The sequence below is a fragment of the Odontomachus brunneus genome, unplaced genomic scaffold (genome assembly GCF_010583005.1).
Source record: "Odontomachus brunneus isolate Ranch 3 - 2012 unplaced genomic scaffold, Obru_v1 Obru_scaffold_175, whole genome shotgun sequence".
Classification (NCBI taxonomy): Eukaryota; Metazoa; Arthropoda; class Insecta; order Hymenoptera; family Formicidae; genus Odontomachus; species Odontomachus brunneus.
Window position 1 is genome coordinate 280,520 of NW_022639625.1, and position 21,173 is coordinate 301,692.

The 21,173-nt window shown below is 40.5% G+C and overlaps 1 protein-coding gene across 2 annotated transcripts in view; it reads right to left on the reverse strand.

Moving 5' to 3' along the window:
• The window catches only part of LOC116851406 (eukaryotic translation initiation factor 5B), a 53,168-nt gene that overhangs the window by 18,891 nt on the left and 13,104 nt on the right, over positions 1-21,173 (reverse strand). For both annotated transcript variants that reach the window (XM_032830762.1, XM_032830763.1), the window contains exons 12-14: positions 15,616-15,692; positions 14,266-14,473; positions 14,047-14,142 (exon numbers count right to left, since the gene is read on the reverse strand). In XM_032830762.1, coding sequence (XP_032686653.1) covers positions 14,047-14,142; positions 14,266-14,473; positions 15,616-15,692 — 381 coding nt within the window. The remainder of the gene's footprint in view (positions 1-14,046; positions 14,143-14,265; positions 14,474-15,615; positions 15,693-21,173) is intronic.

The window sequence follows — 21,173 nt, forward strand, 5'->3', positions numbered from 1 at the left end:
TCGATCTGAAATTTTGTAATAGTTACTCTGCGGAAAATACACACAAGCTACATGAAATCTAGACACTCCACCTCCCCCTCTCATTTCATCCCCTTGGCATTTTGTGATAATTTAAGTTTAGATGTTTTAGATATAAGAAGCTTGAACAATATTGAGTAGTTTAAGCTAGTATAAAATATTTTTCAAAGAAGTAAATATTTAAAAAATATATATAATAGAAATATAATAGAAATATTTTTTAAATCTTAGCTTCTTATAAAAGCAACTGTTTGCTTTATTTAAATAAAAAATTTTAGATTTAAGCGAACATGCTTAGTACGTACCCATCGGATAAATATTTTTGTCTTTTCAGATAATATTTTTCTCTCAGTATACTTGTATTGTGTAGGATATAAACAGTATTCGGTATGCTATTTGTGAGCGTATTATTCTACTTATTGTATCATTCAATAAAAAAGTCAAAGTTTCGTCTGTAGACTTTTAAGCTTGATCTATAATGTGTTATTTGCTTCCTGTTACTTTTTCTTTATCTCTTTCTGACTCAAACCTTAAACCTTAAACTAAAAAAAGACAGAAAACAAGAAATAGGAAACAAAGAATACATTGTAAATCAGGCTTTAAGTACAAAACATTTAAATATTTCAAATGTTTTTAATGGGAATTTTGGAATATTTAATTGCTTATAAGTATCCCTGAAGATATCCCTAAAAATAATCGAACGAGAAAATCCTGTCCGTCTCTTCGTTCTCTCTTCGAGCTCGACTCGCTTGTTTTCTCGGAGTTGCTCCGAGAAAGTACGCGACTTCCACGGATAACGACACTGAGCGCGTTCAGCTATTTCGCGGATTCCGCCGAAAATATTCCGCGCGTCCGAGAAATCCCGTGACTTTCCCCGGAATACAACGGGCTGACTCCCGAAAACTAGATGAACGTGTCTTGGCGCAGCTCGTGTGTGCTGTTTCATGTCCGTTCTGTAGCGCGTGTCCTCCACATGCGCCGGAACCGTTTACTCTTTTCCTGCGCGCAACATTTTTTATCGTCGTTGGCAGAATTAATCGCAAGCTCGGGTAAAACGATCCCGCCGACATTGGAAACCTCGTATCCGGCCGGCCACTTCCCTCTTCCTCTTCCTCCCCGTCCTATCTTCCGTTCTCCTAACCGCTCTTTTTTCCCTCCCAGTCCCCCTTCTCTTCTCCGTCTCATAATGACAAACGCGATAGTAAATAATGATCCTCGCGTCGACGATAACGCGTAGTGCTGAAACGTTCAGGAAGAACGGCGATGTGCTCCGCACGAATTTTTTAAATCTTTTGAGTAATGGTACATCTTTAAAGACATATGCGTCATACAGTATCTCGAAAAATATAAAAATCTCTCGACTAATCTGCGTCTAGATACAATTATCTTACTCAGTACATGGGAAAAACATTTGATTAACCAAATTTCTATGGTAAAATTTGAACGAATCAGAAAATTCCGGAATTTTTAGCAAATTTCTAATTTTCCATAATAAAATAAAACATCTTGTTGAAATTATTTTCCAAATGAGACTTTTATATATTTATAATACTATTTTTATTCCTATTTAATATCCCTACAAAATGTTTAGTTATCTAGTGAAATATGAATAAACTAAAAAATTCAGGTTAAAATTATCAGAATTCTATTAAAATTAATAAGATTTCTGGTTAACTAATTCTTACAATTTTCAAGTTAACAAGATCTATGATTAACCAGAATATGCAACTGTTTAAATTAATCAGAAATCTTGTTAATATGAACAGTATTCTGGTAACCTCAACCAGATTTCTGCAAAAAATTTGTTTTATTATATTTTTTCTGCAAAAAGACGATTCCGTTACAGTGATTAAATTTTCTGTTATTTGGAAGTCAGATAAGAAACTCGACTGTAGGAACAAAAAAATTCCTATAGGAGGTTTCTACTCAGCTAATCGCTCTCAGTCACCTCAAACGAGTTTTAATACAACTGAATGTTCAGACGAATGTTTTCGGTCACAGTAACGGAAATGTTATTTCTCGTCAGCGAGTTCTTCGTCTGGTTTCCATTCAGTTGCGCGAACTGAAGTTCTTTTCCGTATCTTTTCCGTTCGTTCACGCTTCACCGAACATTTCGTTAATCCAACCAAACGTTCTTTCCGCGCTCCATCAAAATAATATCAAATTTCCCAGATAAAAAGCCAGGCCTCAAAGGATTGAAAATAGCTCTGAACTAAAGTTCTATCAGAGCAACGTCCACTTGGAAACTAACCGAACGGAAACGACTCTCTCATCTATTTTCTCCTTAAGAACCTATCTCATCAGAAACGCCTCTCTTCGTGAGCGCGTACACTACAGCCGAGGAATCTTCGGAAATTAACTATCAGCGGAAGTGGAACATTTATTACAATTTACAACGCGGAGTGTAGAGCAAACGAAAACGCATATCGATAGCCTCTCTGAAGGACAACCGTCAGAAATTCCATCGGCGCTGGGCCGCACGTGGGACAAAAACGTAGGCGAAATGGGACGCACGGAGGAGGGCGACTAGGGACGATATTAAGAGCAAGACAGATAGATAGACCAGAGAAGAGGACCGACATTTAGAAGAGACGAGGACGAGGGAAGAGAGCGGACGCGTAACACAGGCTGCGATAGCGAGCGGCGCATTCACGCCGCTTACTCAGCGACCACATCCCGTCTTTCGGTCTTCCGGCCTGTCAGTAGCTTTCGTGGAAACGCCTCTGGCTTCCTTCCGGCCGTTTATCACCCGCTAGACGGCCCGGACCCTCGCGCGACTTCCCTTTCGAACGCGGCGCGCCAAGCGTTCGTCCTTTCACAAGGATACAGACATCACACGCCCGGTCTCTTCGTGTTCGTGCTACTGGTGCCCAAAATATGGCGCACAAATGCTTGAGGAAAAAGCGACACGTATCCTTTTGATACGCGCCGACCCGTAGCATGGTTTTTAAAGGCTCGGACACGACTCGGGTCTGCTAAGATAACTCGACATATCCGGTAGTGATCGACAACGGTGAAATTATGAAGGTCCTTTCATTATTCTCCTCTGACATTTCTCTCCATTTGTCGATTATTGGGATATCTCGAAGTAGCGGATATACGATTCTGGGTTTTATGTCATTGGGACGAAAGGTATACGGAGTGAATAGTCCCTTTTTTTTGTAAGTTCTTTTCAGCTTTAAAATTTTTCTAATAGCATAGGAATAGAGGAGTGTCGGTACAGTTTACAGTAAACTTTTCTACATTAGACTTCAATTCCTAAAATATACTGAATGATTCACATTAGAAGAAATAATGTTTTTCTACATTAGAAGAAAAATCTGTAAGGGATAAATTGTGCGATTAGAAGGATTACTCTCTTAATTCTTCGTTATTCTCGTATATGAGGCGAACTCAATTAAAATTTTGTTTTCTAATTATATATCTAATATAAAGATGGCTTATAAAATTGACTTTGAAACTTCTTGACTTCTCATTTACAAACTTTTAGATTATTTTGTATGGTCGTATTTTCTTAATTTCGTATAACTTTTGTTAACAGACTCTGGAAGTGTTAGCGCGCGCTCATAGCAAGAGTAAATACATAAAATCAATGCAACTCGCGCTATTACCAAATTTAAGCTTGATTCTAAATCGACAATAAATCAATGTTTTAATATTTATTTATTTTTATAAAGTTGTACTAACGCAGTAATAATTAAATTTTCGTTTAAACTTAATTGATAATAAAACGCAGCATTTCTTTCATACAACAGCATTAACGTTCATCAACTGAACGAGGACAACGGAAAGTTAAAATGAAACAGTAAAAATGTTTCTCATTGAATCGGCAAAATATTTAATCGATAATCAGCGAATATTCACTGATTTTCGTAAAGGTAATAAGATTTTACTGTAAAGTCTGCAGTACACATATTCGCTGTGCCAAATCCAAGAAATCTGAAGGAAAAATTCTGTTTCTAATCGAAAACCGGTACGATTGTCGCACACACAAATCGCGCGCACGAGTATTCTCGTCACTCTCGGGCGATTCGCGACGTGCGAAGTCAGGGGAGATAATTTTCGCGTAGGAGCTCCCTCGTACTTGAGAATAACAGCCGTGGCACATTGCGGACAATTGCGAAACGTCGCGGTCTGAATACCTCTCAATGGAGATATCCTCGGCTTGAAATTCCTACCCGCCGCGAATTTACACGCGCATGCCGCAGCGCGTATACGCCAAGGAAAAGGAAACGGAGGGTAGAGAGAGAGAGAGAGAGAGAGAGAGAGAGAGAGGGGGGGACGAAGGAGGAGGAAGGGAGGAAAAGGAGGGATGGATGGGACGGAGAGAAAGGAAGAACACTACGAGTGGCTTTCCGCCGGAAGAGGACCCGCGCACCGGAGCGTTTCTAGTTCCTGTCGTTCGCCCACGAGCTGAATACGCTTCCAAGTGAAATCGCTCTCTAGGCTTCCTCACGGCCCTTCTTTGGCGTTTTCGATTGTCCGCGAAAGTATCGCGACACACAGGATGTTCGATAATAGACGTATTCCTCGATTTCCGTTCGCGGGAATAACGTTTCTTATACACAGTCGCACGAAAAAAAGACTTTCAATGCGTTATTACAGAGACACAGTGTGTATGCATAGGAGTGTGATAAATAATAAAATATAAATAAAAATTTCACGGTATCCTTATCTGAGACACAAATTCTCGGCTTCCATCCGTGGGAGTAATGTTTCTTATGCAGTCGCACGAAAGTGTACTGTAGTGAAATCTCGCTGTCATTGGTCAAAATGAACGAGATATAAAATAGAAAGTGAGAGTGTTTGAAAATCAATGAATATTTGCTGATCATCGGTAAAATCTCCTTTTAATGATTCAATCAAAATCAATCATTTTTACTGATGCACTTTAAGAGAGTAACTCTTCTAACCGCACAATTCATTCCTTACATATTTCCATACGTTATAATAGAATTATTGTATAGGAGAGTATGATGAATAATGAAATATATAATAAATAATTTTCGCTGTATCCTTATTTGAGAAACCAAATCTTATTCGTGAGAGTAATATTTCTAATACAGTTAAACGAGAACATGTTTAACGCCTCCTAATAAATGCAACGTAAGAATATAATAAATAAATAATAATAATAAGATAAACCGCCGAGATATCCGATATTGAAACTGGGAGAGTGCAAAAGACTTCGTAGCGTTGAATAAAAACGTAATAGACGAAGAATCCGCCAAGTTTTTTTAATTAGGACTGTCTGTTTCTCCTCACGTGACAAACGGAGGGAAAACCCCAAGTATTAATAAATAGCGTTACGCGCAAACGCGCGATAATTAAAACGGTTTTCTTTTGCCTTGGTATGTTTGAAGAATTTCGTCACGGTGTACGTAATAAATTATCTCCGTCTCTCTTTACAAGAGACGGCGTTATGAAATCGTACTAGAGAGATCGGGAGTCGGGCGGAGGCGACGAGTGCTCGATGCGACGACCAACGTCGATCGTGTTTCTCGCGTCACGATAGCGTGTTGTTGAACTTGCTACGATAAAGGGCCTCCTCCGCCTCCTTTCTCTGTCCCTCGCCCTGTTTCGCGCTTGCAGCTTTCTCTCTCTTTCTCTTCTTTTCCCTCCTCGTCCCTAGTCACTCTCGCATCAGTTACTCTCAGTCCGCTCTTCTTCGAGCTTCCTACTTTCGCGTCGTGTCAGCTTTATAGGGATGACACCGTCTCCGAGACGTGTCTTCATCAAGCACGCTGTTACGTCCGATTTTATCCCGTTTTCATTTCTAGATGTTCCCACAAACAGTAAGTTTAACAATGATATTTAGCCTTTTATGCACGGTAGTCCAAAAGAGCAATCTAGTGAATAGGCGCTCAGCCAACAGGCGTTGCCTGTTGAAGGCATTTTCGCGAGTTCTCGCATATGTTATACAACTAATTTTTACAACATCCTACAGATTTTTATAATCATAATATATAACTATTTTACCGAGAAACAGTCCATATACCTTTTCTGCACTAATATTTCACCGGATTTTTTCGATTCATATTAGCTCACTTAACACAAGTGATATATCCGGAAATTTCTTTCCCACTTAAACTATTTTTTTAATTCATAGAAAAATAAAAATAAAACTTAAATATATTTTATGTATCTAAAACACTTTTCTATATATATGTAACATAAAAAATAGACTAAATGTATAATCTATTTTCTCAAAATTCTTCAGAGAAAATAGCAATAAAGAGAAAAGAGAAAAGAAGAAATACTTATATTTATTAAAAAAGAAAAATAATTCTACTCTAAGAGGAATTGCGTGGTAAATCATCACTTAGAGATTAAATTTATTCTCATTCTTAATATCTTGAAATTCCGCTACTTTTAGCACGAGCGATTTTCTTCATTACGGATTATATCTTTTTCCGCAAAGAAAGCTGACCCCATGTATACATTTTTCCCTCGACGGTACCTCGGAGTTTATATAAAAATTGGAGTTTAACAGATAAGCACGTGAGTAATCGACGCAACGATCCTATTTCGTTAGAACTCTGTTGCACACCCAGCAAGACAACTGCGGAGCCGGACTGCTTGTCACTCAACCTGATAAAGAAGGCAGAAGAAAATGGAGAAATCGCGATACACGCGAAACGAAGATCGCGACGTCGACGACAATGATGAAGAAGAAGAGACAACGCTTTACGCGCGGCGGAGGTTATTTCCGCCAGGACCATCCAATCGTGAAACTCGCCGAGATCTGCTCTCGGAGGAGCGGAGAAGAGAGAGCACGCGGGAGAAAGAGAAAAAGGGAGAGAAAGAGAGAGAAGAAGAGCGAGCATCAAAAGCGCACAGCGCTATCGCGACTCCACGCTCTAGGGTCATCGGGCCGAGAGCAGAACTCGCCACTGAACGAATGATTGAAGGAACGAATGAATAAGCGGCTTGCGCCGGCCGGGCGGGAAGACAGGAAAATGGATAACAGGGAGGTCGAAGAGGGGGAGAGGAGGAAAAAGAAAACGGCAGGCCGAAAGAATCCGCCGGATTTCCGCTCAGCGTTAGAGCTGCCTATCGAGACCGGCGCGTTGCGCAACGCCTGCGAGTATACGCGCGTGTGTATGTGTGTGTGTCCGTGAGTTTTTCTGGGCGTGCGTGCGTGTTACGCGCGGGCATGATGAATGTTTACGTGTGTGTGTGTGTGTGTGTGTATGGCCGATAACGCACGATAGAAGTCGCGAGAGAGGAAGCGGATAGAGATGAATAGATAGATTCTACTCGCGCGTTCCCGGCGCTCTCCGCGGTGCACGCCGCGTCGCGAAATAAATTCCGCGAGAGAAGCGATGCGGGGGCAACAGTTATGTAACGCCAAACGAGACACCGGATAGTCATTAGCGTCGCGCCATTAGTATCGCTTACCTGAGGTGATCGCGTTTACGGGAAAAGGCGACCGCGCCTGTAAAAGGGCAAAGTACGGGGAAAACGTCGACGGAGAAGAATTCCAAGATAGACGCGATGGACGTGTAGATCTTTTTTGGGGGAAGGCGACGCGACATCGTCGCGCCGTCTCGTCTCCGTTCTTATTCTCGGCGATTACAGGTCGGAAGAGAAAATAGCGAAGATCGCTATGAGCAGAGCGCGAGAAAGAGAAAAAAGCGAGGGACAACGGGAAGATTGCGAATAGTGGCATAGAAATTTCTCTAGATTTCCCAAGATATAGCACAGATTCTAATCGGAGTACCCAAACTCGTCTCGGGATTGGTTATCCCACTAAGAAATAGAATGGGGATAGAACTAGGAATTACATTCTTATCCCAAACATGGGTTTTCTGTCTGGATTCAAAATAGGAATAATGTCGAAAGCCGTGTTTCGTTTTAAGAAATAAGATTAGTACACTTTTTATGGAGTCAATTAAGGAAAGCTATTTTTATACAAATATTGAATTCAGTAGAATAAAAAATAAAAATACATTGAGAAAAAAGCAATTTAATTGCTTTTTTCTCATTCGACAAAATCAGTGGTCACCGGCCATCAAAGAAATATTGGATCTATTCAACAAAATACACATTAGTTTTAATTGCCGCTATTTTGTTTTGCTTAGTGACTAAGTAAATATATTACTGAGAAAGTAAAACAAAATAGTGGCAGTTAAATTTTTTGACTGTAATTACCAAACATTTGGTTAATCCCACTTAATCAAATTTTGATTTCCTCAACCAAATCCTTTTTTCAGTGTAGGATCAGTTTAAATGTTCCATTTGGACTCTGACGTGCTTCAAACGTACGTATCTAACGCGAATTAATATAGATTTCGCAATTTCTCGGGAAAATTGAACCCCTGAATCCCAAATCCCAAGAGGTTTTCCACGTAGGTAGCCACGGACGGAACAAGGTGTGCGTAGCGCTTCGCAAAATCGGTATGCGGATCTCCACGCGAGATTCTTCGAGCAACTGCCGCCTCCTTCTGCTCCCTCCTTTTCCTCCTCTGCCTCTCGCCAAATGTGTTCGCGAGAGGCGAGGAAAAATCCGCGCGATGCTTGCGAGCTCACGTAGCCAGCGCTCGTTCTCTTCCGCCCGTAAGCCGCGCCGCGCCACTTCCTTTCGCGGCGCGATATATCTCGCGAGAAGGGAGCGCGCGCGCGCATCCGGTCGCCCGGACGTTCAACAAAGAGCGCGGACGTTCAGCAAACTGACCTGCGCTAACTGGAGTTTCGTGAGACTCGGTTGACACCCGGGATCATCGTCGGGTCATCGTCAGGGAGCGCGTTCCGCAAACGCGCGCGGCCTGAGTGCCGCATTCAACGAGCCGAAGAGCGGAAGTAACTTTCACAGCTAAATCCGCAGTTTTTCCAATCGCACACCCGGGAAAGACTACCGTTTCCCTGTCCCAAGCAAGGGTCCTCGCCTTTACCGAGTGGCACGATTCTCGGCGAAGCTGAATGAACCGGAAAGCTTTGTAGTCAAATAGGCCGAGGCTGTTTGTTAAGCCTCGCTCGTGTGAGACTCGGCCTACAATCTGTGTGACATCCCTTTAAAAATACAGACCTCGTGTTCATTCATTCCGGGCGTGTTTGTACTGAGGAAAAAAAGAAGAAAACACTACAGGAAGCGCAGGAGCTTCGTTCAACAAACCGGCATTTTCTTCGAAAATACGTTCTCGAATGCGATACTTCTCGCTCGAATTCGCATTATGTGCGACGCGGGAGGTAAAGTCACTTGCGAGTAGAGAAACGTGCGTTATTCGTGGGTTCCCACGCTTGCTTAAAAAATTGGCACACAAAACTTATATCTTTTCAAACTTGACTTCAATGAATAAAGGCTCGTCTATAATACACGGGGTAAGCTTGGCGAAGAATAGACGATCTTATTAGATTTAGATCCGGGGTCTATACTGGTATTAAGTAAAATCTTTTAAATAAAAACCTCCATTTTTTACGATAAATTTAGATTCTACATCTCAAAATAAAACAATTTTTTTATCATTTTTTGCTTAACCACTTTGCTTAACAAGTCCAAAAAAAACGTTGTTCGAAGTTATTTAATTAAGTTATTATATTATGCAATTCATTGCAAAATATCAACTTTTGGGTATGATATCTTAAAAATGACGTGTTTTAGAAAAAATCATATACTTTAAGATTTGAAGATAGCGATCTGATAGTTGGATTCAAATTCAAGTTTAGGCCCAATAAGCCCCAAGTCGATTTTTTAAATAAAACCCACCAATTTTTCCCCTCTCTATTTCTAATCTTTTCTATGAGAGCTTTGTATATCGAGTCCAACTATGCATCGACGACTGTAGACGCCTATTCGGGCACACGCCATTAAATGAAGAAATTTTATTTTCATTAAACTGCAACGTAAGAGTAAACGTAAATACGAACTAATTGAAAAACAAAGCAATTAGAAATAAAAAATTAATAGAGACATAAAACATTGACTTTTAAAAAGTACTTTTGAGTATTATAGTTGAAACTAAAAAAATGATTACGAATGTATTTTACTGCGATAAGTGTTACATTGAAGTTTTGCATAATTTAAAGGATTTTTGTTTAAATGAATAAAGAGCCGCACGGCAACGCGTAGAGAGTGTCGGACCGAGAGAGTCTCCGCGTGGATGTCCCGTGGAGAATCGCGTGGGCCAGGATACGTGGTCGGAGCTGCTTTCTATGCTAAAGGGCCTGGAATGCTCGTCGCCTCCCTTTGCGCGCTATCTAACGCTACGCGACTCCTACGATATCGTCGCGGGTTCTTCGTAAATTCAGTCGTACTATGAAAGGCTGAGTCTCTTTCTTTCTTTCTCTTTCTCTTTCGAAAGAACGCCTCTTATGCAAGACCACGCTTAATTAAACGACGAGTGATTACGTTTTCTATAATAAAAATCACTATAGGATTTTGTAACCGAGAAGTAGATCGACATTCACTAATTCACTATCCTTTCATTTCATATGTGTTATTTATATTTTAGGAACTAAAATGCGCTATTAAAATACTGACTGTTTCTAGCGAAATTTGCTGTTTCTAGCGAAATTTACCATGTTTCTTAGCAAGACAGACAGCTTATTCTTAGATTATTAAGCACAGTGATCTTCTCGAGACAGGACTACTAAAAACATAGTGAATTCTCTCGAGACTAATATATAAGAAGATTCTGCTGAGGATGTTCTTTTGAATATATAATCCAAAGATTATAACATATTCGAATAATTTGAGTTCTTTTTAGAAACGTCTGCTTTCAGTTCGGTTTCGAATTTAGTCATCTCCAGGGTTGGAAAATAACGAGTTACAAAATACTTTCTTCAGCACGACTTGGTAATAGCGCGTTATCATTTATCACTAATAACGATAACAACAACGTAGCTACATCAATGGTAATAGAAATGAACGTTGCTTCTATCGTAATTTTGCACACATAGAATGTACATTTTTCAAAAATTGCAGGTAAATAGATAAAACGGCAAAAAAAGAGATCTTTAAAACTCGAAGAAAAAATCAACGACACGTTATTTCTTGATTTATGCTTGATGATAACGAGATACTTTGAGAAAAAGTCACTCTCCTAAACCCGATCGTATTTACTCCTAACGTCTCTTCTAATCGCGGAGTTCCCGAGAACTCGCCGGACGATACTCCGGACCGAAGGTGCTCCAGAAATCTGGAGGCTGTCGGTCGCAGTAGGTCTGAAAAAGGTGTCCACGGTGAAAGGGTGAGGAAACAGCCGGTCGGCCGGGTGCCGAAGCAAAGTCGCGCGACGCGGTGACAGACCGTGTTAAATCATCGATCGCTCTCGTGCTCGTTCTCGCGCGTGGGTGAGCCAGCACGGCGACGCCGGTGGGAGAATACATTTCGGATTTTTGTCCGGCGGGAAATTTGCGTGCCGCTAATGGCATCGCGACGCCTACGGGGTCCGCCGAGGCTAGGCAACCTGCGACGTTTCGCGCGCTACCGCGTAAGGCGAGGCCGGAGAGGCCAGGCTGCCCACCCGATCCCTCCTACGGGAAAGAACGGGATGTGGAGAAGAACGAGAGAGAGAGAGAGAGAGAGAGAGAAGAGAGAAAGAGAAGAGAAGAGAGAAAGAGAGGAGAGGGAGAGGAGAGGGAAAGGGAGGGAGAGAGAGAGAGAGAGAGAGAAAGCGAGACGAACGCTTTTCTCGGTCGGTCGGATCCACCTACGGGAGCGAAAGAGCGAGATCGAGAATGCAGCGGCCGATCGGCCCGGAGCGGTTTATATGTCCGCCCGCTCGCGCGATCAACGCGATCGATCGGCCAACTGAATCGCCGTATTTCCGCCGAACGAGTTCACCTACGCGCGCGCGCCGATAGGATTTCTCGGTTACCCGCTTTGCCGCCCGGCTCTGGTCCGGCCCGGTCGAGACTCCCTCCCGCGGCCTCCCCCGTCGCGCAGGTCTCGCATGCGTCCGTCTCCGTTTCTCTCTGTGTCTCTCTCCTTCTCTCGCTCACTCTCGCCCATTCATCCCCCGGTCTGGAGCGCGCGGATGCAATTTTCGCCGCGGGACTTCGACGTAAATTTCATTAATCTCCCCGGCCAACGCGGTTATTTTCGGATCCCCGTGTCTTAGATTCGGCGCATCGAGCGCGCCGCTGACAAGTCGCCGGCTTTTTATCGCGCTACCTCCGCAAGGGATGACGAAGATGATGATAATAATGATAAAGGAAATATTGGATTGATTCATAGTTTCGTGCGGATTCTTGTCTAGTTGGCATTCACATATTATAAGAAGGATAGTTCCATAGTTTTGGTAATTAATGTATATGCTTGAATAGCTGACATTGTAGAGCATATTTTGTAGTGTAAATGTGATAGTATTTAAAGAAGTACAGTTATCTTTTCTGCGGCTTGAAAATGAAAGGCAATAATGAACTTTTCCAGTTCTATTGTGCTTTTTTACTTCCGTAAAAATTATTAGAATTTGACTAGGATGTTTTTCCTCACCTACTATAATCAGTCGACTTTCATCTGTTTCACTCATTACAGAACTTCCTTGATGATATAAACTTTGCTTCTTTAGAAGATGTAAAAGTCACTTGGAAGATTTCTTTGCCAAAATAGCACAAGAGTTTTACAAGAGGCAAATTATGAAAGATGGCAAAAGATTGTCAAACAGAATGGCGCACATATTATTGATTAGAACTGTTTTTAACATGAATAAAATGCACGTTAATTCTGTTTAAAAATTCGCACTTATGAATCAATCCAATATATTCTACGAGCAAATTCGCGATACATCTCAAATTCCGCGACAGGCAAGAACTTATCACGGAAAAAAGAAGTTGGCTGCAGTAGCGAGCATCTACGTATAATTTAATTGCTAAATCTTGTTGTGACATACACGGAAAAAATATTGTAGTAAAAGTTACGCTAAAATTAGATTTCTTTTTACTATTTCTTTTATAAAAATCCGAAATCTTAGTGTCCGAAATCTTTAAATTACTGAATTAATTTCTTTAAATTAAAGAATAGTAAATTTGATAATCTATCTGATATACGATACAAAAAACATTCAAGGACTCAGATAGACTTTCATGATTGTCACGACGTGAGACACAATCGAAAATGAAAACTTTACAATTCTTTTAATTACATTATGAGGCAAATGTACTGTGTACTGAATTAATTATTAAATTACATCATATAATGATATAAATTCTGAATGAAATAATTATTAAATTTACATCATATAATGATATAAATTCTGTGTTATATCGATGCGGCGAAAAATTTACTCGAAATTACTCTGAACTTTTCATATTACATTTTGCACAACATATTATTTTGAACAAATTTTGATCATTTTTTAAATGTCTTTTTCGTATTTCTACTTCATCGTTCTATGTAATAAATATGAGTGCTATGTGAACCATTTGTAAGGGATACAATCTTTACAAATCGGCTAATACAGTTAGTACTGCCATATTTATGTACATTTGTCTATTTGGGTAATTGCAATAATCTTTTGTAGTAAAAAGTTAAACGTGCATAACATTCTTAAGCAAATATATAACATTTTCGGTCATAATTCTGTATGATCCAAAATCATAAACATCTTGTTGTAACTTTCGCTATGATACTTTTCCCGTGTATGGATACCTAAGAGTATAGCTGCCAGTAGACATATATTCAACTGTAAGTCCGTTGTAGTAACAACAGTGGTGAAAGTTTCAGTTACAGCAACAAATACATTTTCAGTAAACCACGATTAGCTGCGACAGTAAAATCTTTCTTTCGTAAAGTGTTACGGTGGGAATCGGAATATTCTCTCCTTTCTTCGCGGGATGGGAATTTCTTTCGGCACCGGAGGATCAACTCGTCGGAGTAAACTCGACGATGCTATTGACGCTCGCGTGGCGTGCCGATTATCGATGCGACGGTATTCACATTCCGATAACGTGAACGACACAAAGAGCGTACACGTAGCGATTCGCGAGGTAGAACCGAAAGAAGAGAGAGAGAGAGAGAGAGAGAGAGAGAGAGAGAGAAAAAAGAAAGACACAGACGGAAGGAGAGAGAATGTAGAGTCTACTCACGTCCTTGCTCGGGACGCAGAGCGGCGTTCCTTCCTTGACGATGCCAGCCTCGACCATCACGCCGATCACGATCGGGTCCCTCGAGTTGAACACATACTGAAATTCAAGCGAACATTGTTTTAAGTAAAAAAGCAAAAGCTCCGCCGCACGGATAGCCGGCGCGCGTAAATCCCGCTTGTTTATCGCGCCCTTTCACCCCCGCGCGATTCGTACACTCACCTGCGGCAGGATTTTCAGCTTGCACGGAAACACGGCGATGTGCTTGTGCTCATCCCGCTTGCGCTGCTTCAATTCCTCCCTGTAGGCGGTGAACTTGTCGAACAGGTGGTAAATAATGTCCGCTTGGAAGATCTTGACACCCAGCGAGTCCGCCAATTCCTGCGCGTCCCTCTCTATCTTCACGTCGAACGCGAGAATCGTGGCGTACCTGTGGACAGATTAATCGCCTCGTAATATAATACCGGTATTTCAGGTGGATCTTAATACAATTTTTACTCGAGACATAGATATTGAAGAAGATATCTCAATACATGTATCTCGAAGTACCGAAAACGTAAAGACTACAATAAAAATTTAGCGTCGAATAGAAATTTGCTATATCAAGAGAAAAAATATCTGAGAAATAAAAAATATTCGCGATTGGTATCTAATAACATATTTACTTAACTCTGAATTCTTTTGTTGAAATAGAATAAACAGTCGCTTCCATGAAAAGCAATGGTGTTTCAAGAAAATATAAATTTTCTTATTTGAAAGAAATTTTGTCTCGATGTAAATACATGTATGTTGGTACAAGTAAACGTGTTATTAGCGCCCATCGAATAGCTTTTCAAATTTATTCCCGCAATATAGAAGACAAATTCATTCAGTAGTTATAAGAATTATTTTCACACAAAACGTGTTTACTACACAGAAAAATATATATTACAGCTTCTTTTCATATAAATATTTTTAAATTTTGTTTTTATTGCAGTAGAATTTATCTAAGGAACATACACAGAGTGAGTCACCTAACGTTAGATTCCAAGAGATTTCTGTTGTTTTGTTTTTTTTTTTTTTTATATTAAAGGAAAAGGAATAAATTTTTTGTGCGGATAGAAAGGTTGGCTGACTACAATATTTATCTCTTCTAACCACATAATTTATTCCTTACACATTTCCCTCTAACACAAAACAACAAAGATATTTTAAAATCTAACGTTAGGTGACTCACCCTATAGTCAATTTTTTAATAGTAAATAGCAGTTACTGAAAACCAAATAGAAGACATATGAAACTAAAAAATAATAAATTAAGATCGAATGTGTTGATGTTCCTTGATTACAAAGTTTCATGACAAATTTTATCGTGACTTTTTCTCTGTATACACATTTACGTCTGAATATCTTCATGGAGGGAAACTCCGGAGGAAAAGTTGAGTGTATCAAGAAATAGTAGGTAATACATACGTGTGCAACAATTTTATACTCAAGTCGAGATCGATTTAGACGTAATCTCACCGAGATACAACGTGACGTGACAGTGACAACAATATTACAGCTTAAACGATAATCGAGAGGCTGTACTCACTGGCTGTCGTGTTCCAGCATGATGGAAGCCTTCATGACGTCCTTCTTGACGACCGGCCCGATGCGAATTCCAGCGTACTGCACGCAAAAAAAAAACGAAAATCGACGTTAGTGCGAGCGGAGGAAGAGGGGAAGGAGGGGGGAGGGGGAAGGAGGGACCAGGTTAGTTGGGTTGTTAAACGCAGGAACGATACATCAGACGGCATCTCGCGAGACGCGGCCCCTCATTACGCAACGAGAAGTCGCTCCGATTTCGCTCGGCCGCGGTGCAATGACTGTCATCTCGTGGCGTTATTACATAGTCTCTCGCCGTTACGTTATTTCGCACATTGTGACGCAATCGAGCAGCCGAGTAACGAGACTGCGGTAACAATCCGACCAGCGCCGTAGTCACAATCGACCCGCGCACTCCCGTCTCATCCCGCGCTAACTCGCGCCAGTTTCTTACGCACAATGGGACTCTTTATCGGCGCTGACACTCGTCGCGCGTGATCACGTGAACGCGCAAAAACGTTCGGCTGTTTGCTCGCCCGAGGAGGAGTAACTGTCCCGAGTATAAACAAGGAAGGTTACGAGGGAGTCCCATACAACAGACGTGCAAATATTTACGAGCGGCCGGTCACGCGGCTAGCTTCGAGAATAAAGACGAACGAATTGTTCCCGTTCATTCAAATATTCATTCGCTACGAATCGTAAACGAGATCGACGATTTCCCACCGCGTCCAGGAATAACATTATCCCTGATCGAATGAGAGAGTAACGAGTCGATGACGGAAAAGAGGGGGATCTCACTGCATGATAATTTTACTACTTTGGATTTACTATGCTTGTCTCCTCCTGTCGATTGTTCCTATTGATCGCCTTGTTAAAATTCTATTTATTCTCTAATTAAATAATGTCCCGACGTATCCTTAAATATCCAGCATATGATATTAAATTGCGTGTAATAATTAATTTCGGATTTTTTAAGTAAAATGGGACGTTTGTTTTATATTTTCACGTCGTTGCGATTTTGTCAAACATTGCATGTGTACTGTGATCTTTACGATCTGCTTCCTTCCTTCGCATATATTATTTCGTAAAATTATGTCAACATAAAAAGTACAATCGTTTTATTTTCTTGAGAATTCATTACACGCATAAGTCAATATTTCGAAACATAAAAACATTTCAATTATCTACGTCGTTTAATACAACGTTTTCGGAGCTATTTATTTATCTTTAAAAAAAAAAGATAAATTTTTATTTATTTTTCAATTTCTCACGATAGAACCTTCTCTTGTTGAAACCTCTTCATAAATTAAGTTTAAAACATTTACACACTGTTCTCCCCCCGTTCCTGATTATACTTCCTATTAAAATCCCGCATATCTAAATTTTTGAAATAAAAAAAAAAGGGAATCAAAAAGTTAAAAGCGTTCATTTTAAATATCGACACTTCGAATAATTGAAATTCGCCGCCTGAATAATTCACCGAGGGTGAATAATTATTATTTGATTGAATAAATATAATGACTATTTCTAATTTTGATACACTGAGAGAAAAATATTTGGAAAGTAAAAAATATTTATTTAATGGATATTAATATTTACTTAAATTTGAATTACACAAATGAAGTAAACAATTGTTTTCACGAAATCTGTTTCAAGTTTCAAGAGAATATATATCTTCTTGTTTGATAAATATTTCATATTCGTAATCTGTTATTAGTATCCATCGAAGAAATAGATAGTTTTTTTATTTCTTACATATTTTCCTCTCTGAGCGTACAACGATGTACGTTATTTTTCATTGGCAGACAGCGATTTGCGCGACGCGTTAGCATGACCGAGTTGACGTTACGAGACGAATCCCCGGAATCATTGCCACCGAAACATCGCGAGCCCCATACGCGTCTTCGAGGGTCTCTCTCCCTCTTTCTCTCTCTTTCTCTGTGTACGATCGGCGTGCGTACGACTAGGCAAAAATAACCAGTGACGCATGCATACCGCCTAGATTCGGCCCAGAGTCGGTGCAACGAGACAGGACGACATGGGACGAGACGACGACGACGGCGCGACGCAACACCGAAATGAAATCGAAATAAACGCGACGCGATGCGCCTACCTACAAACAAGCCGCTGCTCGCGACTGCATCGCCGAGGAAACAGCCGCTCCTCGGTCGGGACATACCACGGATCTATCGCGGTCGGAATTAAAACCGGCGGAACGAGAGAGTGTGCTCTCGTGACGTTACGGGATATACGAGGTGTCCCTCGGATCATTCGAGCGAGTCGACGGTAACGGCAAGTGTGAGGGACGCGCTGACTCGACACGTCGCGACAAGTTAAATTAGGTCAGAAACGGGGCGAATACTTACTAATAACATCCTCACGATCGCACATCATTATTTTCCGGCACTCCCAATACGTATCTCCGCGCGCGAAACTCACTTTCGACGAACAAAAGACGCGCAAAACGTGGAATGATATCGATCGTTGCGTCCATGACGGTTGCTCGACGCGAGAAGATCGAATATGGCCGCGCAATGCATGACGGACGCGGGAAACAAGCGCCAAAATGTCAACTGTGTCGCCCTCCATAACGGAGGGCGCTCTCTGTAGACTCAATTCCGCAGCTGCTTTACCATTTGATATAGCTGCGTTCCGAAATTCACTGCTAGTACTGAAATTCTATAATATACGTTAACATAACATATAGATTTTCAGTACTGGCAGTGCATTTCGGAATGTAGCCACAGTCGATAGATTCAATGACGTATATACATAGACCAAACATTCCTATACTTCTGCTGAAGCCGGAAGTTGGCAGTTTAAGACAGAGTGAGAAAGTTGATTTGCCCCTAGTGCTTTCTCATTCTATCGTATAAAAAGAATATGGTCGCTGTCAAGCTGTCAAGTACTATATATAATGCAAAGCAGAATTAAAAGAATAAAACCGTATATTTCACTTATCTCGATATAAAATTGATATTTATATTTTATGCTGTGTATAAATAATCACAGCAATTGCTCTTATCCTGTTCTCATTCTACTATCAAATGAAAAAGGTTAGGTTGCTATGACGGGATACAGTTCTTGGAAGGTTTAGTGCTGTAAGTGCTTCAGAGCTACGAATGGATCAATTACAATGCTTTATTTAATGTTTTAAAGTATTTGCAGTGTTAAATGGGCTCTACTTCTTGACAGTTAATAATATAGAGTGAGAAAGCACTAGAGGCAAATCAACTTTCTCACTCTGTTTTAAACTGCCAACTTCCGGCTTCACTTTGCGGACAGAATGCTTGGTCTATGTATATACGTAATTGGATAGATCGGTAGTTGTGAGAACTTTTTACCAGTCGCACCTGTATCTAATATAATTCGTATATTTATGCATTTAGTGCTGGTCTATCCCGATCCACAATAGATGTAGTAAGCTTTAAGCCTTAAGAAATTGACCAATCACAGTCAAATTTGAGGAGAATAATCAACTGTGATTGGTCAATTTCTTAAGGCTTAAAGCTTAAAGCTTACTACACCTATTGTGGTTCGGGACTCTAACCGCCGCGACGCAAGGATGGGTTTATGTCTGTTCAGATATAATCTGTGATTTTTGGGATATATTTTTGATTATTTCCGAAGGCTACGAAGCTTTATCTCCAAACATCTGTCAGTGGCGTTAGGATATTTGCCTTATCAGGCGCCTGGAGCCGTATATTGAGAGTGAGAGAGAACTACGAATTTCTTGTGACTAGAGGCAGGCACCATTCGACATTGCAAATGCCTCGAAACGTCAAACGTAACACAATTATGCCTATCCGTCGTTCTGAAGCACTTACACCGCTAAACGAACCTTACTCTTGGTAATTAATCCTGAGAGCGAGAAAGTATATTTCTGGGTTAATTGACAGCAAGTTATATATACAGACTGAAAACTTTTGTGTGGTAATTGTGTCGATATACATATCGATAGTAAAGCCCTGTGGGATCAAGTGTGGTGAAGGTAAAGGCCTGGATATAGAAAATTTAAGCAGTAAGAAAGTTGGCCAATCACAAACAATTCTTCGACCATAAGTTGTAGAGTGTGATTGTTCAGTTTTCTTACTACTTAAGTTTATTTAAGAAGTGGACGAAGGGGGGAGTGTGTGTGCAGCGAAAATCGGAAGAGTTACGTTTCACTGTCGTCAAACTTCTTGCAAATCGCTTTTATCTTCCATACATTGTGTAAGAGAAAAGATATCTATAAAATAAAAAGTATTCATTCAGGCACTAGAAACATATTTATTCAAATCGAAATTCTTCTATTTAAATAGAGAATAAACGATTGTTTTCATGAAAAATCAAAGCTTCAAGAAAATATATTTTTTCTTGAAAAATATTTTATACATTGATATAAAAGTAGATATATTATTAGTGCCCATTGCGCGAGTAAATATTTTTTATTTCATATATATCTTTTCTCTCACACAACATAAACACAGTGTAGAATAGAAATTATTAATCCTTCGCTCAGAGTCGGTCGACTCGTTTGAGAACGCGTTCGTCTCTTTAAGAAAGACAGCTAATGCGCTCCGCACGATTATGTGTGTCCGTTTTTACTTTTGCACATTTATCTGCACTTTGCGCTCTCGGGAGTGCATGAGACGTCGTAAAAAGGGACAAGTAAAGAAATATTTCGAAGCACACACGTCCCGTCTCTCTTTCCCGCTCCTCCCGCCAGCGCGCACCCTCGAGCCGCATCCTCCGCGATTTTAACGATAATTACTTTCGCAGGTATACAGACCGTGGTAGCTCCTATTTACGGGCCAATTCTCAAGCCGGTATAACCAGGCTTGCGGCCGACAGGCGGCGGGCGATCGAGGGAGAACGAGGTAGAGACAAACGAACGAGCGGAAGATGATACGTTCCCGAGGACTTTCCGAGATAAGCGTATTTTAGAACTTCCGGCGCGTGTCGCATTCCGATCCTGACGTGCCAGATGCCGTGCTGTGTTGTGCCGTGAACTCGCCGGTTCTATCGACACGCACGTTTTATCACACATACTCCGAGAGGATGTGACTCCGCGGAATATGGCAGAGGGACGAGAGATAAAAATTGGTGAATGAGAATCTCCACGGACGATTCCGTGGGACGACGATTGAATGACGAACGGTAACACGTGGTTAGTGACTGCGAATTACCAGTAATTAAGGTAAAAAGAAATAACAATACCCGGACACGCGCACTTAATTCTGGACATTCTTACACTGAGAAAAGATACTCGAAATTTTACTTATAGGATATATACTTTATTTCGTGAAATAAACTTTATTTCACGAAAATGAACTTTATATTCTACAAGTAAATTTTTAATATTTTTACAATAACGATAAAACGGCTTAATATTTTTTTTTCACTGAGTATTGGCTTGGTCTTTAAATGCAGAGAAAAATACCTGAAAGATAATAAATATTTTCTCGGTGGTTATTGATAACATATTTACTTAAATTCCAAATTTATTTAAATGAAATAAATGCTCATTCGCAAGTTCCATGAAAAGCTAAAGTTTCGGGGAAAATGTGTATTCACTTATTTAGC